A 25674-nucleotide genomic window follows, 5' to 3' on the forward strand; every position below is an offset into this window, starting at 1 on the left:
TTGGCAAAGTGATACAATGACACTACAACTCCCATGAGCACTCGTGACGGACGACACTTCAGTGTTGGATGGACAAAAAAAAACTGTTAAGTTGAGAAACACAGTTACAACTAGAGAAGTAGACCCAGACGTGATTAGCAACCATCGATATGTGGTGGAAAAAGAAAAGAGTCTTCAACGACAAGTGGAAGGCAGGTAGAGAGTGGCTAACGTATGATGCCTTTAGGAAAACAAAGGATGGCACAGACTGTATTTTTCTTCCGGCGGGGGAAAAAAAAGGTGGGTTTGTTGTGATTTGTTACACAAACTTAAAATTTGAAACTGTAAAAGAACACAAAGTTTCAGTAACTCATCTAATATACGGGGAAAAAATGTCACGATGGTCTAATGTTTTGAGATGCACTTGTACGTGATTGCTGCTTAGATATCCTGTATATAGAGTAATTACTAAGGCTTTCAATTAAAAATATTTAAATGTTCTATGTTTTATGAATTGTATGTATTTGAATTGCATTAGACTTCAGTGTTTATTTATTAATGATGTTGTCAATAGATACTGTATTTAAACAGACAGTATTCATCTTGCCAGGTTTTTTTTTCAGTAGATGTATCTCTCTAATTAATCTTTTATAGGGAATTCTTTTCTTAATATACTTTATAACCAAATTTGTGGCTAGTGAGAATGCTGAGTTGCTAGTAACTTTTGAAAACCACTAGCCACAATGGCTGGTGTGCAAAAAAGTTAGTATCAAGCCCTGTTTCCAAACAACAAATTCTCTTACCGTTCCTTGAATTTGTCTGACAATTTTGGCGTCAATCCTTACTGACAGAAGTTGCCAAATCGCATCTTCCCTCCACATATTTGCTGCTGTCTTTGTGTGAATTGCACTTCTTCTTCTTCATCCACATAGGTTAGGCAACTTTGCGCACAGCAAACTTCATCGATTCGAGCCGTTACTGTTGCCTTAATCAAAACAGTCGCTTCTCCGCTACGTCACATCTATAAAAATCCTGCCCGGCGGACCTGATTGACCTGACCATTTTTCACAGGTCCCCAAATCCCTCTCCTATGGAGCAATCCCAGATGGATGAGTGGAGCTAGGTGGAAGCAAGGCAAAACAAAATTGGGGCGAGGGTCAGGTAATATCAAAGTGCAGAATGTCTATGGGTCGAGTACTTCATCAGACTGGTAAGCTAATATTTATGTCAGTGAAGTGCACTGCAAGCTGGTAGTGTCTCTTCCTCTCACTGTGTCTGAGAGACAGATGGAGAGAGAAATAAGAAACGAGCTAGAATGTATCACATCATTGAAGTGCTATTCAATCTGTAGCAGGTGATGAGAAGCAGACGTGTGCGTTCACATGTTCTGCACTCTGCGTGCTGTATGTTGGTGTGTGTCTCGCACTGTTCGCTGCAGGGCTGAATGTTCAGGGCCTGCTGGAATCTGCAGTCAGAGGTCCCCCTACAAGCCATGAAACAAGCTATTACATTGCTGCTGTTGCTGATAAAAACACCCTACTGCAAGTTTGACGTTGTAGTTTTTCTCTTTGTGATTTGAAACTGTGCATCTGTATTTTCATCTCCTACTGTGATCAACATTGTTATCTTCACTAAATAAAACTTGCACATTTTAAATTTCAACCACTACCAGTGGATTTTCCTCTAGTGATAGGAGCAATGCAAACATTGACAAACATTAAATTGTTAAATTAGGTGCTGAAACCAATTTTGTCAAACAGCAGGAAACCCCTGACTGAAGAATGGAAGGAGGTGATTTGATTTAGGCTCTAAACAGGTAACAAGGACCAGATGCCTGCATCAGAGTGTGTTTTGTGTGTCTGGACATATGTTTATGAGTAGTTTGGGAATATATTTTCGTGCATGCTGTTATGATTTGTAGATGTCTGGATTGAATATCACAACATTTATACTTGTATGTGTGTTTGTCTGCATGTGTGTGCACAGGTGCACATACTGCACATTAGATGTGATAAAACTTTGGGCTCGTAAACATGTGCATGAGTGGGTGCAGTCTTACTTTGTAGATGTCTGCTGGTATTGAGGGGGGCATCGGATAAACTGTAAACATGTGTGCATATATCGTATGTACATATTGCATGTGTTCGTGTGTGTTCTGGGGATTAAATTCCCTCGAGCAGCAGCCTACTGTTTATCATCCAGAGGATTTCAGTGAGGCACTGACAGCTCTGTCTTCAGCTCAGTCCTCATCATTAACACAGTGGCATAGTGACTTTTTGCCTTCAGCTAAACGTTAAAATACTTGGTGAAATCCCGTCTCTCATCTAGTGGAAACAAATAGCTGGCTCGCACATGAGGGCAACACATTCAGACTGAATACGCTCTGCTAACGGATTGTTTGCACTGCATCCACAAGTCCACAGGGGCATCCTATTCAAACTATCATATTCTTTTCTCCCTTTGGCGTTTTCTCTCTGTATACTTTGGATGGTGATCAACAAACCCCAAGCTGTGGGAACAGCAACCTGTTCATTTTTCTCTCACACTCGGAATTGACACAAGATTTTTTCCGCTCTGAGTTTTTGTCATTTCATTACACTGAGAAGCACTTAATGCGATCCTCTGTCTTCATTTTCTCAGAGAAAACTTTTACAAGGGCTTTAAGTTACGCTTCCTGTGTTTAATGGAGGGATAATTGTCTTCGTAGAGCTGTAGACCCGAGTCAGACCTCCCAAAAGACTCTAGACATCATCTTCCAGCTTTTTCTGATTATCGTGCACCTGAACGTCCCTCTGGACAAGCACAATTGTTGTTTTTCTATTCTTGTTTGAGTTTTGTGTACAATCTGCTCTAGATTAGCTCTTTTCACTCCCTTTATGGCTGCACTGTCACTGTCGATACCTCAACTAAACAAATCACCGTCCAATTGATAGCAGACTCGAATGATATAGTTGATGCAGTATTGTTTGAAATCGCTAAGCCCGGCAGGGTGCATGTTCCTGTACGCATGGAGCTTTGTCTCATGTAGCAAAATTGAAAACCCAGAACAGAGGAGGTGTGGAGTGTTAAAACTGGGGACTTGCAACTGAAAACAGTTATAACTCTCTTGATGCCTCCAGGATTTTTCATCATGTCATCAAGCGAGTCACAAAACCATTTAGACGACTTAGAGAACCATTGAGTTCTTATCAGTTATCAGTACATTCCTTTGAGTTAGTCTCTAGTGGAATTTTTAGTAAAAGGTCCTCCTTTAATACAGCTTTCCTGTCTGGCATGAAAAGGCAACCAGACACATCATTATGAGCCATCTGTCATTAGCTTGACCTCACCGCTTAGTTTCTCTCACTCACCCTTATCTTAAACTTTTGGCTAAACTGTGTTTTATTGGCATTTGTATAAAAACTTAAATCAAGTAAGAATAAGTGTTACTTTTGACATCTTCCCTCTATCATACTCACATCTGATGACTGGCATGAGGAATTTTACCAGTCCGCAGCTGGGTTCCCATCCACTTATTTTTATGCCAATATGTTAAGCCAAAAATGACACAATGCATGAGGATTGAAAAACACTGGCAATATGCTAATATTTCTGAGCAAAACCCCTCTGGACACATTAAGTTACCAGTCACAGCAATGAAAATGACAATGTTTGCTCCATGAAAAACAAACTTCCTCAGATTACAGCTAAACAGTACACTAAATGTGTTTCTGAAAACATTTTATGTGAGAAATAGACAATACTGTTACAGAATATTGAGTCATGTTTGATTAGTGCTGTCTAGTTTCACAGTTTGATTAGAGGTTTGCGAGCCTGGGAAACTGCGCTAAACGGACCTGAAGACTGGACGGTGATGCTGTCAGTCGTCATCTTACACCCGCCCCACATGAGATAAAAGGTGTGATTGGTCCAGGTTGAGTGGAAATCTGTCTGAATGTGAGAGGAGCCAGACCTATCTGCCAGAGCAAATTAAACATGAGTTTAGCAGATTCATCTGGTTTCCAGGCTAGACAAACATCTGCTATTAGTGGACCACTGAGTAAGTCAAAGTGTTTTTGTCCCAAAACATTACAGTTATTGCATGCATTAATAGGGCATCTGTGAAATATTTGTCCATCCAACAGTAAAAATATATTTAGCTTACACGTACGATCGCGCATTTTTCATACAAACTATTAAGTTCAGGTAGATGTTATAGAGACAGTAAATGTAAAAACAACCGCTTCAAGCTTTCTTTCCTCCCAACGTCTCCATGAAAACATGTTAATCCTTAGATAATGTAAGCAAGGAGGCATTCAAACTTTAGTTTTATACATTGTTTCCCTCAATTTTATATTCATGTCTTTCATCTCACAGGGTGTTTTTGTTGTATGTAGGTTTTAGTTGATTGCAGCTGTGTGTAGCACTATTGCCCAAACAAAATTTCCCCTTGGGGAGAGTAAAGTTTATATTATCTTAGTAATACTGATTAGTACATAAACTTGTAGTATGATGTCTTTTCTGATTCTGGTCCGGAGGGCCTTGATTCACTTCAGTCATACTGATGGATACTAGGCTAATTTATCTTTTATGTCTTTTATGCAACATTTTAAACATTGACTCCCATCTGTCTGCATAGAAATGTAGCTGGAAACATAGATTTTCTGAAAATCCCTCCTCATGTCCTCCCCCACATGTTCGCTGACCTCTCTTTGCTGTCAGGTACAGGAGGATAACAGACCTCTATATCCCTGTAGACTTGGTCAGAGCGAATCACGTGGAGGGTCAGAGATGCAACATTCCTGCAGTGATACTGAGCCTGGACGACGAGACACCACTGGGAAAAGCTCAAGACATGGTCGTTATGTTCATGAAATCCTTCCTTTTAACGTCTTCCCATAAATGTTGCTGTCTCTTGATGGCAGAGCACTTACAAACCAAACCATAGTACTTATGAGTCAATTTGGAAATTTGGCATGAAATGTGAAAATGAATAATTTGACTAAATTGTATTATAATCTGGCCAGATGTTTGTGGGAAATCATCCATGATGAATGGAGGGAATTTGCTAAATGTCACAATGAGCTGGTGAGATTCTGCATCACTCTCAATCATCAGGGAATCTGGTCTGTGGTATCTGAGGTTTGTGTATAATGGAACAGTGAACAGAAAGGAAGAACGGGGTCTGGTCCCACACAAACACTTTGAATAACCCTAACAGTTCTATGATTATTTCCCTTGCTATTCATCATATCTTAAGGATTTGACTCGCTTTTAAAGAAATGGTTCATTATTTTTGAGTGATTGTGCGGTGGGGTTGCCTAGCTGTGTCCAAAGTGATAAAAAGGCCTCCAGCACCCCTAAAACTCACCAATTAACACATTTGTATCTTTTTTGTTTAATATGTAACTATAAAAAAATGAAAGTTTGTGCTTGTCAAGAGAATTTTGTGCTGTAACTCGCTGTTCTCGGTGAAGGGAACACTGACTGTTTGCAGCATCCTGTAGATTAGAGGTTGTTAGCTTTGGTATCATGTACAGAAACTATAACAAAACTGTACCTGGCAACCTTTGCTATAGACAGAAATGTTGTACAGAAGTGCTGGGCAACTGGATAAAATGGCATCCACCAGCCAGCCCTTAATTTGCATAACTTTAACCCTTAATATCATTTAATTGGGTGAGTTATGTAAAAATTCTGCCCCTACCGTTCTAGTGAATGGGGGAAATTAGCTATAAAAACGTTTTTTTTTCATACCAGGCTGTAAACATGTTTATTTCTGCTGTAAATATGTGCATTTTAACATAGGGTCTATGGAGATTGACTCACTTTAAGAGCATCAAGGGGCAACTCCAGGAACTGCAGTTTTTAACACTTCCATCTACAAGCTGTTCTCATACATGTTTGTACATATAACAACGAAAAGTACGGTGCTGTAATTTTTTCAAGTGTATTCTACGTATTAAAAGAAAGGGACGTAATATAAGACAGCGAATCTCCACTTAAGGACGCATGTTGGGGTGGTGGATCCCAAAAAACAGGACTTCCACTCGGGCGAGCAGGGTTAGTTTCCGGTAGCCGTTTGTGTCCGGGGCATACCAAGCCAAGCCAAGACCTGGTTTCTAATCCTAAGCAAGTCGTTTTGATGCCTTACCCTTAAAACCTTTTGTAGGCTAAAACCGGTCACGTAATGGTATTTTTGGTATCTAAACCTAACCGACACCAAAAGTAACCTTTGCAGTCCACATTTAGTCCATCACCACCTCACGGTCCATTTCCATTTGCTGTTTTCGTAAGATATCATACAAGTTTTTGTGCAGAATTTTTTGTATGATATCCTAACAACCTGTTGATGAGAATACGCTGTCATATTACTTACTTGGCATTAAAACCTTCATCAATTAATGGCAGTAGCGAGATTACACAAAACAAGGAAGAGAGAGATGCAATAAAGGTCCCCAGTCCGACTCAAACCAAGTTTGACACTCTTGGTAATCCGAGCCTCAAGCTCCATGCTTAGGGACCTTTCCTAACCATACATATTTGATCCTATCAAAATAGTTAATTTACAACAATAAAGACACTCAGACAATGTTCATCTGATGAAGTTAGTGAGAAACTGAAATTGTCAGATGTTCAATGGTTGTCTCAAATAATCCTATGGCCCTGCAATGATGACAGTGGGGAAATTAGAGTAAGCAACGAAAAGGTTAAAGGGTATTTTGAAAGAGGGGGTCAGGATGGGAGAATGGCAGGAGAAATGATGGAAAGATGATGCGAGTGGGGAGAGGTGAGGCATAACGGGGGAGGAGGAGTGCAGGTCAGCATGTATTCTGGTGGAAGTGGTTCAGACCTCCTGTGCTCCCAGTCAAAGCTTCCTCTGTTAGGCCAGAGCTCAGATGTTTCCCCCGAGGCCTGGGACCTGGAAGTGGGCTGGCAGAGCAAATAAACAGAGAGGACGTGCTCATGCTCGCCAGACTAACACCTTCACATATGTATACTCACATGAGTTACGAAAGAATACACACACACACACACACACACACAATCATATGCTAACACTAAAAGAGCTTTACATGTGCCCAACACCTTCACACCTTTGGGAGGAAAGTGAAGTAGAGGCTGGTTTTGTTGAATTTGTGGATACCAAGAGTATTTTTTGAGGTTAGGACCTTTTGATTATAAAAATCTGAGTTAAATGGGTGGAAAAGTACAAATTAATTTAGCCTTCTCATGAAGTTTTTTAAATTTGCTTTCGCTGGGGATTTGAAAAAACGCAAACGGTAAAGGTTTTATGAATAAAACAGCTTCCAAACAAAATCTCTAAAAATGCTACCAAATTAGCAACATATTGAAAAGATAAAACCAAAAAAGCTCAACATCATGATCAACAATGACTCACAAAAGAATATATATAAAGAAAGGACATGGCAGGACTCCAAAAATGTGTTTTATTGTTGGTCTCATCATGTTAATGTGTTCCAGCGTAATCCATCATCACACCGTCACACACAGCACAACCAGCCAAGTTTTTGAACTACTCGCGACTGTGCGGGTTGCTGAGCAAATAAATCAATTACAGCATGGTTGATGAATACAGCATGCTGTAATTGTAACACGTATAAGCCACATCAGTAAGAAGCATCCATCAAACTGACAAAATGTACACACACACACACACACACACATATTCACACACATGGCCGGTCTCCTGTCCTGGCGTGTCAAGAGGCCATTGACCTCCACTGAGTTCCACTTCCTGTGTTCCTCCCACCAGAGTCCCAAGAGAGAAACTAAGCTGACAACAACCTTCATCCCTGTCTTTTAACACCTCCTCCTCCTTCTCCTCCTGTCAATGTCCTCCTCCCTCATTTCTTTCTCATTAACATCACGCTCAGATCATCCCGCATTTTTGCAATCTGAGGCGGTACATAGGAGATCTGATTTAATGCAAAGGATATCAGAAGAGAGGGATACTGAAGCCTCTAAGGGCATGTTCACACTGCAAGCCTTAGTGCTCAATTTGGATTCATTGCACAGATTGGATTTTTTTTTGTTTGGCCGTTCACATTTTCAAATGTGGCCCAAATCAGATTTCAGCATGAACTGGCAGCGGTATTGAACTGACCTGCATGCACAGAACAATAACAAAGTTATTGCAGTTATTCCAGCTCTGAATTTTTTCCTTTCATAATGTCCTTCCTTTCATGCACAATTTGATGAAAATGAAATGCAAAAAGCAAAAGCTGTTTTTGCATTTCATTTTGTTTGAGTTTGCACCTCTCACTATCAGCGATAGTTATTGTAGTCTGGTAAATATAAGGCTTTTTACATGGATACCTGCTAATTGTTAACGAGCTGCCAGACATATAAGGGGCTGATAATGAGCTGCACATATAATTGACTAGTCAGTAGCCTTTATCACTCTTTGTTCATGTTAGATCAGTCACACTTAGCTGACAGTTCATTTTAAAATCTTTGTGTGGATATAGCCACATACCTCCTACAGTATTTCTGTCAAGAATTTACTGACAGAGATTAAAAAGAGCCAATCACAGTTACAGTAAACATGACATCATCCCGGGGTCAACCTTCTCTTAGATTAAGACTTTTTCCAATTCCTTAGTAAAAGACACTCTTAGTTAGGACATTTTAGTGCTACTTAGGAGTCCTCCTAGTAGAAAGATAAAATGTTTTGAGAGTACAGGTCAAAGTCTGTATCTGATTTAGGACCAGACATGAAAGTGGCCCAAATCTGAATCAGTCTGATTCCATGTAATTTGTGTTGTTCACACTTTTATGGAAAAAAAGAGTCACATGTGCGAAAAACAAAATCTGATGTGGGCCACCTTTTTCCTGCAGCTTGAACAGAACGCTATTATCTCCCTTACATGTAGAAACTCTACCTACAAACCAGGCGAATGACATGACTGTAATGTGAGTGGGACTCATGATACATCGTGACAGCATCGTCTATGGAAAGCATCGTCCATACTGTGCCCTGCCCCCAGGACCCCTGCACTGTCTGGGCTGGGGACTTGGGGAGGTAGTTGGGTTTTCTTGGGATGCTATAATGAATATCCTGTCTTTGTAGCGCATTCCTGCCTGCAAATGCACAAATAAATCACAGTAACTCTGGATGGGAAACCATAACTGTGAGCAACACCCCCCCCCCCCCCCTCCCCAACCCCCACCGCCTTGGAAGGAGACCCCTTTGCTAAAGTATATACTCTTCAGTGTAAAGTGATCCAGGTCCAGGCCTGCCTCTGGATCCTGTCTCAATGTTGCTTCCAGTGCTGCTGTGCAGATTTTGGCAGCAGCTGCTGCAGGAGACTGGGGTCGTGCCTGCACCCCTGGCTTTGCAGGTAGCTGCTGGGTCAGCCACCTCCAACACAAGGGATTGGTGGGAGGATGTTGGTACCCACTAGAGAGGAGGCAAGACAGGGATGGAGTATAGGATGCTTTGAAGGGGTTCAGGTCAGTTTGGCCTGCAGACTCAATGTGGAGTAGTTGTAGAGGTTGCATATACAGTATATATAGTGCCTTTAGAAAGTCACAATACCATTAGGACATTTTTTTTGTTTTACAGCCTGAAATGATATTACATTTAAAAAAAAAACATTTTTCCAGTGTGATTTACACATTTTGCCTTACAACATTTTTGTCAAATTTTCTGAAAATGTATAAAAAATTGAAAACTAGAATAGCAGAGTTGGAAAAGTGATAAATCCCCAGATTTAACACTTTGTGGAGGCACCTTTTGCTTTAATTACAGCCATCAGTCTGTTTGGATTTGTCTCTGACAGCTTTGTGCAGCTAGACTGGAAAATATTTCCCCATTCTTCCTGCAGGACTGTTGGAGTTCAGTCAGATTCTGTGGTGAGCGGAGATGGACTGCACTCTTCAAGTCCATCCACAGATGTTCTAAAGGATTTAGGGGCGGCAGTAGCTCAGTCCATAAGTGACTCGGCTGGGAACCGGAGGGTCGCTGGTTAGAGTCCCGGTGTGGACCATGAATGGAGCGTGGACTGGGGGCTGGAGAGGTACCAGCTCATCTCCTGGGCACTGCCGGGGTGCTGTTGAGCAAGGCACCGAACTCCCAACTGCTCGGGGTGCCGGTCCACTGGCAGCCACCTTGCTCTAACATCTCTCCATTAATTGCATGTATATAGGTCCTGTCTGTGCATGTGTGTGTGTATTTCGGGCCTGTGTGTGTGTAACATGAATAATAATACAGTGAAAAAAATCGAATTTCCCATTGCGGGATTAATAAAGTAATTCTTCTTCTTTCTTCTTCTTCAGGGCAGGGCTGTGACTCGGCCACTCTAGGAGATTCTCCTTCCTGTCCTTTAGTGTGTTTTGTCATGCTAGAAGTGTTTAACAGAGGGCTACAGCTTTTCCTCAAGAATTTGGGTGGACTTGGCAGCATCCATTTTTCCCTTCAATCCTGACCAACTGCCCAGTCCCAGAGAAACAAGCCCACAACATGATGCTGCCACCACCATGCTTCACTGTAGCTATGGTGTGTTTCGGGTGGTGTGCTGTGTTTGGTTTCTGCCAAACATAGCGCTTGGAGTTCAGCCCCAAAAAGTTCAATTTTGGTCTCAACTGACCATGTAACCTTTTTCAACACGGCATCAGAATCTTCAATATGTTTTTTTTTTTTTTACGAGACTCAGTGTGACATTTTTTCAGAAGATACTTCTTTCTCACCACCCTGCCAAACATGTAGAACTTGTAAAATTGTTGTCACATGCACAGACCGTCCAATCTCTGCCATTAAGACTTGTGACTTCTTCAAAGTCACCATGGACCTTTTGGTAGCTTCCCTGATCAATCTTTTCCTGGCTCAGTCCTCCAGTTTGGAGGGGCGGCCCGATCTGGTGAGGTCTTGGTGGTGCCATATGCCTTCCACTTCCTGACAATACTCGGTAGTCAGAGGGATAGTTAAAGCCTTTGAAATCTTTTTATATCCTTCTCCTAACTTGTGCCTATCCACAACTTTATCCTGGAGCTCTTTTGAAAGCATCTTTCCAACCATGGTGAATTTTTTGTGTTACCATGCACTACTAGGAATGGAGTCCTCAATGAACAGCTGATTTTATTCTGAAGTAAAATCAAAAACACTATTTCAAAAGGGTATCATGACTTTCTATAGGATTGTGTATGAGCCCATCGATGCATTTTAATGGCTTAGTATGGGCTATGTAATGTCCAGTCTACAGTATTTCAAGTTCTTTATTTATGTATCGTGCTTTGCGATACACAAACTGTCAAAAACAACAGCCAGCAGTCACACTTTACAATATCCACACTGACAGTGTGTTAACGGAGGCCAAGAGCGGTTGTCTAAATACTCAACAAACCACTCAATCATCCATATTTTTTTCATAATGCAAATCTGATTAGCTGTGAAACATGAAAAGGGATATTGATTACAGCATAATTCATTCTATAGGCTTACACAGCAAGAAGAGTCAATACTGCAGGTCAATCTGTATATGTTAGTAGATATTACCTGCTACGCCATGACCTGATATAGGCACAGTTCAACAACACATCCTAACAATACCCGGTTTCATACAAGGTGTTCAATTCATTAGAATAATTGTGAGGAATTGAAAAGTTCACCAATAAATTCAGGTCAAAATCCATTGAACACTGCAGTGCAGTGAATGTCACCATGCATGGCTGTTTTATCATATATCATTATTCATCATATATCCTTATTCATCATATATAACAGACTTTTTTAAATGTTTAAAATGAAGTTGATTCAACCAATTGTAAAAAACTTCCAGGCAGGTGCTGTTCGGTGGTGTAGTTTAAAAGTAGCTTTTGGCCTTGTTCGCCTGGCCTCAGCAAGTCTTCAGAGGGCAGAAAAAAGATTCCTCTGAATGAAATATAGATGGAAAAGGCAGACACTTCATCAAGTTTCATGAACAGAGGGCAACAGGAGGCCAACAACTTGTCAGGTTGAAGAGAAGAGAGAGAGAGAGACAGAGATTATGTCAACAACTAGTGAACCAATGGAGTGCGCCGTGAAACAAAAGGCCCATAGAATGCCCTGAATACAAATCGACATGTTTCAAATCACAGACTCGATGTAGCACGAGTGAAGTAAAGTGCACAGAGAGGACATGAAAAAGGAGAGAGGAGGAGAGGGAGCTTGCTAACGTCATGGATCGGTCTCACTAATAAACCCTGACTGACATTAAAAGGCTGTACCCAATTACTGGATGATATCCCAGCCCTCACACAGACTCTCTCTCTCTCTGTCTCTCTCTCTTTGTGTCTCACTCTCTCTCTCCCTCTCTCTCTCTCTCTCTCTCTCTCTCTCTCTCTCTCTCTCTCTCCCTCTCTCTCTCTCTCTCTCTCTCTCTCTCTCTCTCTCTCTGTCTCTCTCTCTTTGTGTCTCACTCTCTCTCTCCCTCTCTCTCTCTCTCTCTCTCTCTCTCTCTCTCTCTCTCTCTCTCCTCCCTCTCTCTCTCTCTCTCTCTCTCTCTCTCTCTCTCTGTCTCTCTCTCTTTGTGTCTCACTCTCTCTCTCCCTCTCTCTCTCTCTCTCTCTCTCTCTCTCTCTCTCTCTCTCTCTCTCTCTCTCTCTCTCTCTCTCTCTCTCTCTCTCTCTCTCTCGTTCTTTGGATGGGATTACTGAGATTACTGATATTTTATGCCAAATAACACTACTACTAAAAGACAAACACACTTCAACAGACAAACTTCCACACATACACACAAGTCAGATTCCACTGAGTGTAATGGCCTGTGTCATGTTGACCGGGCCTGTTGCCTTTCTGACCAACATACTTTCACATCCCAAAACAAAAACACACGGGTCACCTCTCCTTCCACCCTCTTCTGCTTGTCCAGAGGCCCCGGCCTCCATGTCCTGTCCATCACAAACACCCAGGGGAGAACTGCTGAGGCTGCTGCATTTCTGACTGACAGACGGCCTGTCGATTTACGTGCCTTTGTAGTGCATTATAGTGAGATAAGTTGGCCTTTGCTGCTCTGTGGATCTTTGATATGAGTTGGATTTCTTCTGGTATTTGCTGGCCTCTTGGTTCTGTATCTGGCTTTCATGTCTTTATCTTTCTTGTTTACTTTCTTGTGTGAGCTTCCAGTTGGTCTGTTTGAGCTTGTTTCACATTTCTGACCAATCTGCAAATTTGTGATGATTTACCACTAAAAGTGCTAGGTATTGTATAAAAACCAATACCAGTACACTTAAAGCATTATTCCAGCATGTTTGCATTGCATGGTCTTTTTCAGCACTCATATATTTCCTATAAGCCATCGAGACAGTTTTTTCTTTGATCACCTATTAACAGAAAAATCCCGGATAGTCGCTAGCAGCCAGACATGGCTAACACTGATTAGCTTGGGGGAGCAGGAATGCACTGCAATTACACTTAAAAGTGATACCGATACCAATATAGTACTTCATTTAAAACAATCCTTCTGCATTTTCTGCATTTATTTTTATCAGATGCCACAGACATGTAGTAAAGCTATATCTACCAACTCCATCAACACTGCTAGAAAAAATGTTGATTCTGTACGTCTCTGCAAACCATTTAACGTTTTTCACCACAAGTCTGTAGGCAACGTACCAGGCTTGCAACTGACTCCAATGTAAAATTATAGCCATTTATACTACAAGTATAGAGCAAGTGCTCCGGAAGTCAGGTGACATGGTATAACAAGCCTTAAACTGATAGGGAGGAGGCTGGGGTGGATGGTTGTGTCAAACACACACTGAACCGTAACCTCGGTTCGTGTCCTGTTTGTGTCCCATCCCATGTGAAAGTGAAACGTAATTACATAACAGATATACTTATTTTAACCTGCACTACGATCTTTTCCTAAACCTAACCATGTAGTTTTGGTGCCTAAACCAAAGTTAACGTTAACAGTTTTTGTTCACAACCCTAATGTTGTGTTTATAAGTGTGACTGTGGAGCATCAAAAAGTGTTGGTGAATGCTTGTGGTGAAGGACTTCTCGCTAAATCATTCAAATTTAAATTTTTCCAATTTTGATACTTCTTGGAACTTTGTTTTTTCGGTTGGTAACCACTAGCATTATAGTTTCAGTATGTAAGGATGTGTGTTAGTGTGTGGAGGAATTAGAAGTATGTGCAGACACAATGTTGGATCCAGAGTGGAAGTTGAAAAGAGCCAAGTCTAATGCTGTAAATCTAGAGGGATACAAAGGAGATGAGAGAGAGCTTAAGTCTCTGAGATAACGCTAATTTATCTATAGTCCTGCAGTGAAGACAGAGCAAGGCTCCCATATACTCACACACATGCATCACATATGTGATAGCGTGCTGACATTTAGCCCAAGGAACTGCTGTGCCTAAATACGTTCTCACAGACCCACAGTCGTTTGCTCATATGAACTCAACGTCCGACGAATCAGGTCTGCATAATTCTGAAGTTGCCCTTTCACATATATAGCACACAGCAGGATATTTTCTGTGTACGACTGGTTTAGGGAAGGGGTAGCACCTGGGTAGAACATGCAGGAGGTAGGACCTGATGTATACGATACTGCAGTTACTTAGCTTGTTTGTAATTCGCTCCCAAACATTCAACATTAAAACAACTGATCTTGTCGTTCCTTGAATTTCCTTTGAATTTTCTTCAATCCAACTGATTTGGACATTTGTATTATCACATACAGCTTTATTGGGTAATGTAAGTCAATTTTAGGTTTGCAGTGCATGTGTGAAAGGGGCTGTTGTGTTAACTCACCTGCAATACAAAAACTAACATGCACCCCAACATTCCTATGGTTCAGTTTTCTCTTTACCTTCGCAAACCTCAGACAGTCCAACAGTAACAGGAAACAGAGAGAACAGAGGACACTTTATCATCTTGCTGATTCCATTTCTGAGAAATTCCGAGGGTTTTTGCGACAATTATCTGTTGTATCTGGTTGTCTGTCTTATGTGCCCTGCTACAAAATGGCGTCCTGTCCAGGATGTACCCCGCCTCACGTCCAATCTCAGCTGGGATCGGCTCCAGTCACGTGATGGACAGTAAATACTCATCTGCATTAAATGTAGGCTATATTGCTAGACTGCCATGAACTTGATTTCTGTTGTTTAAAAGACTTAAAACACTTATCCCAACTGGAGTGTAGTCATGGGAAACATTTTTATGACATCAGGCTAGAGATTGCTGTGTCGCTAACATAATAAAAACGAAAGAAACTTGATTTAATGTAACTCTGTCATGGCTGATAACCGATATGGTCAATAAATGCACCAATGCAGATCTGGTGTATCTAATCGGTGAATCCCCATAGTCTGAATTCCTAAAAGGAAGGATTGTGTCCCAATCCCAATGTTAAGGATGGTCAGGACTAATTCAGTTTTAAGAAATTGTGACTTTTTGTGTCAAATCAAAACCAGATGAGCTTGAAAGACTTTTTAGTGATTTTCTTACTGCAGTGCCTTATCTAAACCAACTGACTAACTGACTGAACGGCAGATTTATTGACTGACTGAATGAGTGACAACTCATCATTCTCTGCCCTGTCTCCTCCTCCACCGCTCCATGCTCGGCCTTATCCATCCCTCTCAACACTCCCAGCTACAGGCTGTAGATTAAAGCTGCTCTCATCTGGATCTCATCAGTTTAGGCCGGCCTTGCCATTTTATAGGTTATTTTTCATTCAGGAGAGGGGGGATCAGAGTGATTTAGGGTTACACTGCATGGAGGCTGGAGGAGAATAAAAGTAACTTGTTGTCTTGAGGGGGCCGTGAATGAGGCAGCACACTAATTCCCCTCCGGTAACAGCATGCCATTTTTAGGACAGGATTTGCGCATTCTTCCCTGTTTTCTTCAAGCATGTGCTTGTGTGTGTAATATTTGTTGCGTGGCTTTGTTGCTTCAATTTCTGAGCCATTTCCTCTCTGTTTTTTCAACTGTAATGTCTGTAACATGTGGTGGATTGTTGCGGGATGGCTGGACGAGAGTCGTTGCCAAACACCATAAATCAATTTGTGGAGAAATTGTTTCCCAATATTCATTGCACAATGCTGTTTCAAAAGTACTGCATCTACTGAACTGTTGTGAGGTTACCTCACAAAAGCAGAGACCGTAAAAGAGGCAAAAACTTTGGTTTAAATAATAGTTTTAGTTGAGTTTATTTTGTCAGGGTTCAAGGACTGGTCAGAGAGTAAAAACAGAAAGAAGACAAATCAAGAAAATAATTATCTACACAGCAGCTACTTTTCATTTATCAGTGGATTTTTTATTATTATGAAAACAGGAGAGCTGGGGTCATAATCTTTTTAGAAATATTTATTATACAAAATCTAAGTTTCATTATGGGTCAGCAACAACTTCTGACAGGAACACTGACAATGGTATTGTTTTTGCCCTGTGAGTCTATGTGTGTGCGTGTGTGCGTGCGTGCTTGCGTGCTTGTGTGCGTGTGTGTGTGTGTGTGTGTGTGTGTGTGAGAAGATTGAAGTTTGAATTTTAAAGTTTATTTCAGACTGACCTTTAACAAAAACACATTAACAAATCACATAAATCACAAATTACATCAAACAGGTGTATGCCGGAGCTGTTGCTTATAATGCCTACCATTATTAAACAAATAAATCATGTATGAAAATAATACATTTAAAAAAATTGTTACATAAGAATAAGGTATTTGTATTTGTGTATACAAGCAAAGTTGCACAATTACTGTGTCATGACAAAATGTGGTCTGGTCAATGCTCCACGATACTGCTGCAACATGTCCGCCGTTATTGGCGATTTTTCACAGTAAAAAGTGCCGCTGTAGTCTATTATAGTCAATCTAACCATATGTTGAATCCTGTTGAAGCCTAAGTGTTGAAGCCTGTGCAGTATCCACTTGTTGACGTCCATATGTCCAGTGGGTGTGATATGTCCATCTGTTCCTGGAGAGACTTACTATAGCAGGAGCTAACACAGAGGTGGTTTTAAAGTACTTTGCCAGGTGTTTATTTTTATGTTAGTCTGCAGCCAGAGTTTATCACCTCGATAGCGCCGCTACCGTGCAAGATGCAGTCACAAAACTTTAAAGGTGTGTAGCTGAGAGCATTTTTACATTGACAGTTTGACATTGTTTGTGATAACAATAGAGTTGTGGGCCTTTTATTTGCTCAGAATCCCCTCTCTCATTTACCCAGAGGAGGGGCGTACTGTAGACTACTTCTACCTAAAATGTTAACTGGGTTAACCCAATTTCATGCTGTGTTGTGTGCAAATAGTTGGTTACAGCACTGTTGTACAGCAATACGATGGCCACTCACGTATGGGGAAACACTCTAAAATTTAACAAAGTGACACATGTCAATGTGGCAATATTGCAATTTTCTATATACCTTTAACTTTCTTTCTTGCCTCAGATTCTTTTTTCTCTGCTGGTTGCCTAGTAAATGGATTCAATCTAGAAATAGCCACATGATAACCCCTCATTAAATTGGCCAATGGTGGTTTTTACATTTCATTTTTGGACAGATCAAACAAACGAGATGTGATATTGCGTAACAGTAGTACAAAAGTACAGTAGGTGCTGGTATAGGTGGATAAGTTCGTTTCCAGACTTTATGCTAAGCTAAGATAACCGGTTGCTGGCTGTAGCTACATACTGTATATATACTGCACAAACATGAGAGTGGTATTAATCTCCTCATCAGACTCTCAGCAAGACTTCAAATAAGTACATCCCAAAATGTAAAAAAAACTACACGTGTTCCTTAAATGACGATAAGCTGAAGGGCTGACTCTGTTGATGTGAAAATGGTGACAGAAATACAAACATCTGATTACCTTTTCTTTTTGTATGTTTTCCAGGAGGAAATGCTGTGAAGGATTCAGATTTGTGATGGGCCAGTGCATACCTGAAAGTAGGTTAACCATACACACTATCCTCTAACTTTAGCTCATGAACTCTAACATCCGATTCACATGCTCCAGATCTGATAGAACTTTTCCTCTGCTGCAGTTTTTAGATTAGAACAGGCTGCACAAAACAAAAGTCGGATATTGCACAAATTTTGGTTAATTTTTGTCGTTTGGCACAGAGAACTGCCACATTGTGTTGTGGTCATCCATATAAATAAACAAATCTGGTAATTGTGAACATCAGGCTTACATTATCATGATCAGGGACCCTTGTGAAAAGTATTAACTGCTTCAGTGTCTTTGGCATCAATACTTGTTATATACTGAAGACCAAGGGTGCCCAATTCCGGTCCTGGAGGACCACTGTCCTGCCTGTTTTAGGTTTCTCCCTGCTCAACACACCTGATAATAATCATGTGCTTGTTATCAAGCAGCTGAAGCTGGTCACAGGTTTCAAAATTGTTAGAATCAAGTGTGTTAGAGCAGGGAGAAACCTCAAACATGCTTTAGACTCTGTCTCCATAGAATAACAGTGAGTCACACCCGCCACTAGAGAGCACTGTTTCTCCACAAACACAACTGCCTTTGAAGGAAACTGAAAACTCATGTTTTGTTTATAGACACACACATATACATATGTACCGTATATATCTATCTATAAACATGTGAGAAGACATACTTTAATAGGGGGAATGCATTTTAACTCTGTTTTTATACATATTACACACACACAAAGGCCTGAGATTCACACATGCAAACAGGACCTAGACACATGCATTAAATTGAATTAGGGGGCTGCCCATGAGACCCTGAGAAATTTAGGGTTGAGTGCCTTGCTTAAGGGCACCTCAGCAGTGCCCATATAGGGAAACTAACACCTCTCCAGCTACCAGTCCACTTGGAGGAACTTAAACCAGCAACCCTGCAGTTCCAAAGCCGTCTCTACACACTGAGCTACTGAATGGGATCTACTAGCATTTTAAAGTTTAAACCCAGCTCACTTCCATTGAGTTGATGTCCACTATGTCTTAAGCTTGATGTATTACTTGGTATATATTTTTTTTTCAGGACGGTTACAAGTTGTCCATGAAATTGATAACTTTAGCCAACAGCACTAGCATTGATAACAGAACGGGATTCCTGTGGCGATCCCAAGGTGCCTCTATTTCCTATGCAACATCAAGTTGTCATTCCTAATCTGACACTCGCTTGTTAGGAGTTTGATGCAGTAGCTTATTAATTACACTTGTGCTCTTACCTGGCCTGTACACATGTGTCACATTGTAACTGTTAGATATAGGCCCACAGAGCTGTCACTCAGTAGAAGCTGTACTGGTCAGTTCCCTGTTGTGGATGTGGAACTTTATGAACTTAAGGAGCTGGTGATAGCGCTCCTGGGTGACTACAGTAATGTTGGTTTCAGTGATCCTGAATAACTAACTCAGTCTGCGTTCTCTCTACGCTCTCTCTCTCTGTAGGCGTGGATGTGTGTGCAGCGTCACCCTGCGAGCAGCAGTGTACTGATAACTTCGGACGAGTTGTCTGCACATGTTACCCCGGCTATCGCTTCGACCGAGAGAGACACCGCAACCACAAATCTCCTTACTGTCTGGGTCGGTACACTCCCTTCTCATCTCCCAGTTAAATACTTTCGACTATCATTCTTATTAATGTCATGTTTGTTTTTTTTTCACCCATTTCATCACACAGTGTATTATAAAAGAGCTTACTCAAACTAATAACTTCCTTTATGCTTCCTTTTAACCGCACTACTGTACATGTTGGAAGTGATTTTTTATATTTGTAAATGTTTTCTCTCTTTCTCCCCTTCACACACACACACACACACACACACTCACACACACACACACACACACACACGCACACATACATACAGATATTGATGAGTGTGAGCATCCAGACAGCAGCACTTGTGACCATGAGTGTGTGAACACAGTGGGCAGCTTCCTGTGTCGTTGTCACAGTGGCTACATACTCGCACCGGACCAACGCTCCTGCATCCCCGTACACAACTGTGAGTGTTATGTTTCAATTGAGCTTCAATAGGTAACACTGATGAGGATTTGTATATGCGCAATGGTTGTTTTAATAGTTGTACTGTGATTATATTACTATTTTACATTCTTCAGTGAACTTTGATTGCGACTAAGTGTGATTTGACTCTGTATCACTCATTTCATTCCCAGTGTGGCCACCCGCGGGGAACACGTGCGGCATTAAAATAGTATGTTTTGTCTTGCAGTGAGTTCATCAGGGAAGTCAGACACGCTGATGAGTGCTGGTACCTGCTCGTTCACCTGTCAGGATTTTATGAACATGAAAAGCAGTCTGCTGCAGCTAAAACTAAGGCTCGGAAACACACAGTCACCCAACCAGGTAATTTTAGAGAGACCTCTTTAAACTGAACCCAATAATATTCATTGCATGGACCATGCCACAACGATAGCAGTTTGAACATTTATTGAAATGTGATGATTCGAATATTGTTTGTCGGCTGAATAGTTTCGTTTGAGATGTGGGATGAATGTGAATGGCATTGTCTGGTCCGGGAGGAAGGTCGAGAGTTCGGGTGACTGGAGACTCTGTGTGTGGGTCCCATCTCGGTTCCTCTCACCCGAGTGTATTTCTTAGACCGAATGTTCAAAAGGGGAGGGTGGATGGGTCAAGGAGTCAGAGACAATCGGCACTGAATGGGTTGGCGTGGTATACTGTATAAGGGTTTGTCAGGTGATTAGAGGTGTGGTTGAGGCGTGGCCCTGCTCCAGAACCATTAAGATGCCAGACAGAATATCTGACAACTTTTAGTAAACATGATATTTGAATGGTTGGTTACTTAATGTACTACAGCCAATGTGTCAACATGTACAGCATGTAGGAGACTGGAACTGCTACTAGTCAGCCTGCTCAGTCTTTCCGCTTTGTGTTCGTAGGTACCTGGCCTGGCCAACAGCAGTGACAAGCCATCTCTGGGCAGGACAGGAAAAAGTCCTGATAGCTCTTGTCTACCCGGCCCTCCAGGAGCTCCTGGGGTTCCAGGTAATGTAGCTACATATGACTGTAAGGTCTGAAGTTAAATTCACTGCTCCAGATATGTGAACAGGGAGAGTTTGTGATGAATGTAGTCAGCATTATAGTTTTTTTTAAAAGCTAGAGCGTTGCTTATATCTCCCGCTCTGGGTGGATTCTGAAGTGTCGGAGATGCAATTTGGACATACATACACGTTTGATCTTTAAATAAAACAGGACCTATTCACGTTGTGTCTGTAAAATAGGTCTCGCAATACAAACCTGGGACAGAATCACTTATAAATACTGAACTGCTATTAAGGTGTTGTAGAAACCCATGACTTAAGCTCATGAACACACACTTAAGTCAAAGGAATGATTTTCCAAATCGGGAAATGGGACCATCTGAGGAGCATGTGAATAATTTTTCTTTTTTTGGGCGATTTGAGTGCAGTGATTTCGAAATCTAGTTGAGTCTAGAACGATATTGAGCGGAGCGGCTCAAAGCGGCTTTGAGTGAGAAAGCGAAGGGAATGAACAGCTCCATGAGCGAGGAGTGGAAATTCTCACTGCTCTTCTCCACTCACATGCTCTACTTGGCTCATATTGGTTGTTTTCCTTTGTGCGCGGTGGAATCTTGCAGATGCCATTAGGAGCGCCAAGTGGAGGCAGAAGAACATGGGTTTTGTCACAGAGTATCTGTCTCATGCAGTGCTGTCAGGATATAGTGATAGTTTCAGCATAATTGACAGCTTTAAAGCAGTACAATTAAGCTAAAAACCAAGCAAGGTTTAAATATTAATACTATTAATACTGAAATGCTCTTCAGTTTGACACTCTGATGTTAGTGACAATCCAATTTTAAAAACCTCTGTTAATCGCTGTATCCATCTGTCCTTCAGGACACCCAGGAGAACCGGGAAAGAGAGGGGACTCAGGGGACAGGGGCCCGCCTGGCCCTCGGGGTCCACGGGGAGACATGGGACCCATGGGTCCAGAGCCTGACCTGAAGCACATGAAAAGAGGCCGCAGGGGGCCAGTGGTAAGAAACAAAAACTATTCCATAATGTAGGGGTTACCACATGTGTCTTTCAGCTAATTTCCCACTGGAGCCTCTACCATAAAACCTGGAGGTCACACTCTCAAGTGTGTCTAATGCTGAAAAGTGCCAGCAAGTCATATGAGCATGGACATGATGCCACCGGTGTTATGTGAACAACTCAGTGTAAAGAGCTGCTACAACTTCTTGTCATTTCTGGGTTTAAACAGACTAAAGCAGCACAACTTTTGCTAATGCCATTAACAATGGCTTAGACTGAAGTGTCATGACAGTTAGGAAGCTTACATAATTCTGTATCGAACACACGTTAATAACATTTGAGCCAGACCGAGATATATATTGGCCAGTGGATATTATCAGCGGATATTGACCTGGCACAAACATATACAATACACATCGGTATTGGTGTGTATGTTGTCTGATATGCGCGGATATGAAAACTTTTTAACAGAACATATACTACAGAAAACTTATTGATACTTACTGATTTAGAAATGGTGTCATATAGCTATTTATTTTATTTTAATGTATTCTTTAGTTAAATAGACAGCAATTGACTGACACTGAACATACAGTTATATTCAGCCATTTCAGTTTTTTTTCTCAGGGTAAATACATTTTAATCTTCTCAATGTAATACATTGTGTGTGCAATGTGCAGTAATATTGACATTTGTTTTAGGTGAAACTTCACCCTCAGGTCTGAGCATAACACCAGCTCTCAGCTTTGATTTTTCTTGATTAGGGCTTGATTTGTTAGGATTCAAAACAGTAGGTGGCATATTGAGCTATTTTCCTGGCACAAAATGCCAATTTTTATAAATGTTGTAAGTAATGTCAAGTTTAACATCAGCATTGATGAGTTTCATCACAGAACAGTCATATCATTTATTTTACAGCTCAAAAATCAGGTTGCAAGTGTGTAGTTCCTCTTAATCATGTTATTTGTTTGGTAAAGCAGCCTGCTGTGTACCTTTGCAGAGTCACATCTGTGCAAAATCAGCACACAATCTGCGCACAATTCACATAGAATGTTCTATTTTCATTTAGCCTGAAAAATCCCATACTGCCGGGCCCTAAATTACACCTGTGCTGTGAAATCTCAAATACTGTAGTCTGTTGTGAACACTACAACACAGCAAAGTTAGCATGGATACCACTTGATTTATGATAATGTCTTCAGCAGGATTGAAAGGAAACCCGCTTCTCTACAGTTGTCACAACATAGATGAATGTTTTTACCAGAACAAAAGGTTTGTCCATTGGTATGCATCACGTATGCCTTATTAGCTTTCCATGTGTCTCACTCCATGTATCATTCATACAGGGACCCCCTGGGGCAACAGGACGAGATGGACTAAAGGTTATTATCGCATTTTCCTCATATGTTCTTTGAATTCACACTTGGTAGTGTTTTCGCCCTGTGAGTCTATGTGTGTGTGTGTGTGTGTGTGTGTGTGTGTGTGTATGTGTGTGTGTGTGTGTATGTGTGTGTGTGTGAGTGCGTGTGCATGTGTGAAGTTACACAGCCAGTCAGTGTCTAGGTTTGCCTTACATCTGCCACTGAGTGAATGGAGTAAAATAAACGGCCAAATAATTAAATATAAATGGCCATCAAGTTGTAAAATCTAACTACATGCAGTTCTGAAAATATTTTTGCCATTTTTCTGGTTTCTTTTGTTTTCCTCATAGAGGTAGATTGACAGTGATTATATTATAAACTTAAAAACTTCCAGTTATAATCATTACAGTTGTAACCTGCTTGACCCTAAATTGAATGATTTCAGGACAATTTATCTGATTATAACTTGGCACTGAGCAGCTTTTGAAAGTAGTCTGTTTTTCATCTACAGGGTGACAGAGGAGCTCCAGGTCCCAAAGGTCCACCTGTAAGTTCATTTAGAATTAAACCACATTCATGTTTAAAGCTACTATAGTAAAAAATAAATGTTACATTCATATTTTTCCAACTAACTTGCCTCTTTCATATACATTTTGCCCTCATTCTATAATGTAAATAAATACAAATGAGGAATGAGCACCTGGACTGTGAATTAGTAATCCACAAACTGTATTACATACAAATCTACTGTGTCACTATAACACAAAATCGTTGTAATCAATCTCTACATGAGAGGGCGGTGCATAATATGTATTTTCTATTATTTTGTATAATAGACATTTCGACTTTCACTTACGATGGCGTTGTTCCAGGAAGTGTCCCAGTAAGCCTTGACAGTGAGCCAGCATGTACAACACAAATCACCCTGGAACTAACACTTAAATGGAATATATTAGTTTTAATGTTATCAGTTTCTCTGCTATGACATGCCAAAATGTTTGCTGTGAAAAAGGGTTATTGGGACTCACAACTCGCAAAAGGAACACAAGTTTAGAGATTGTCAAGCCCAGTGAAAAATGACATTTCATCCTCTGTCCCCAGGGACCACCAGGCTCCTTCGACTTCCTTCTGCTAATTATGGCTGACTTTCGCAATGACATCGCTGAACTTCAGGAGAAGGTGTCTAAGATGCAGTGCAAGTCTCTAGAGTGTCCTCCTCAATCTAGTGGAGAAATGGATCTTGTAGAGTGGGGCTCTGGACAAGGAGATCTCCTGCTCAGTACCTGACCTGTGACATCCCACCCTCAGCAGCAACAGTCACTCAAGCCCAGCAAAACAAACACAAACTTGACTCTTTGTTGATAAAGGATGCTGGTGGTCACAGTGCCGACATGTAAATAATCCCTCACCACACACCTGGGATGAACTGCGATAGGAGCACGGATTGCATTCTCGATACTGCCGCAGACAGTAAAACAGAGAGATACGAGGATGATAAACACAGACCACAGACTCTCTTAACCACTGCAAGCTGTGGTGTGAGTGAGGGGTGTGTGCAGGCATAGAATGAGAAAGATGTGCCTTTATGTCTGAGTCTTTGAGCCGAACCACTTCAAACAATGGACTTTATCATCTACATCTCTTCCTGTTCCCGAGTCTGCCCATGGAAGCTCTGCTGCCACTGACAGTTTGCCTTCAGGGCGTTGGTACAAAGACCCAGGACCCGTACTGTGAGTCTCCCCTGCACCTGCCTGCAGTATCCAGCTCTCAAGTCTGAGCTCTGCAGCTATTCTCTACTCTGAGGCATCTTCAGGAAATTAATTCATGACGTTTATGAGTAACCAATCCTGTACTGTTGGACAAAAACAGTCATGTCTGATGTATTTTTGAAATTATACAATTAAACAACTCAAGATTAACAAAAATACATTAACACAAAATATGTTTGTCTACATATAATCTTAAAGAGATGTTAATTCTGTAAGACACTGAATCTTTTGAGAGTACATTTTAAATAAGTAGAAGCTGATGTTATCTGCTTCTTAGAAATTACATGCAGTAGGCCTATTAAAGTGGCAATAGACACGTTTTTTTTTACTTTAACTTATCATTATAAGGGAAATTTCCACAATTTAATGGCTAAAGAATAATGACACCATTCGCATTAGATTGGTTCCCCATAAGCCTTGCTTCTACTACAAATCTCTCTGCCACCGGGTACGATCTCCCTGGAAAATGAAGGCTTCCTTTACGGCAAATGAAACTAAAAGAAACATTGAAAAGATAAAAATGCATCTATGCATTGAGGAAAGGTCCAGGGAGATATAGAACCACTTTCTGACATAAAACGTGTAACCCATATATTATTAGGCAAGTTGACTGAACACATT

General features: G+C 41.1%; 1 protein-coding gene across 1 annotated transcript in view; it reads left to right on the forward strand.

Moving 5' to 3' along the window:
* Positions 1 to 25081, forward strand: part of LOC310949592 (collagen and calcium-binding EGF domain-containing protein 1-like) — a 39647-nt gene extending 14566 nt beyond the window's left edge. The window contains exons 3-11 of the mRNA XM_083917084.1: positions 17806 to 17858; positions 19335 to 19469; positions 19754 to 19891; positions 20120 to 20253; positions 20808 to 20913; positions 21786 to 21925; positions 23270 to 23305; positions 23796 to 23831; positions 24386 to 25081. Of these exons, the coding sequence (XP_083773210.1) occupies positions 17806 to 17858; positions 19335 to 19469; positions 19754 to 19891; positions 20120 to 20253; positions 20808 to 20913; positions 21786 to 21925; positions 23270 to 23305; positions 23796 to 23831; positions 24386 to 24571 (964 nt within the window). The 3' untranslated portion in view covers positions 24572 to 25081. The remainder of the gene's footprint in view (positions 1 to 17805; positions 17859 to 19334; positions 19470 to 19753; positions 19892 to 20119; positions 20254 to 20807; positions 20914 to 21785; positions 21926 to 23269; positions 23306 to 23795; positions 23832 to 24385) is intronic.
* Positions 25082 to 25674: the final 593 nt, after the last annotated feature.

This window comes from Echiichthys vipera, assembly GCF_963691815.1.
Source record: "Echiichthys vipera genome assembly, chromosome: 1".
In the NCBI taxonomy this organism is placed as follows: Eukaryota; Metazoa; Chordata; class Actinopteri; order Perciformes; family Trachinidae; genus Echiichthys; species Echiichthys vipera.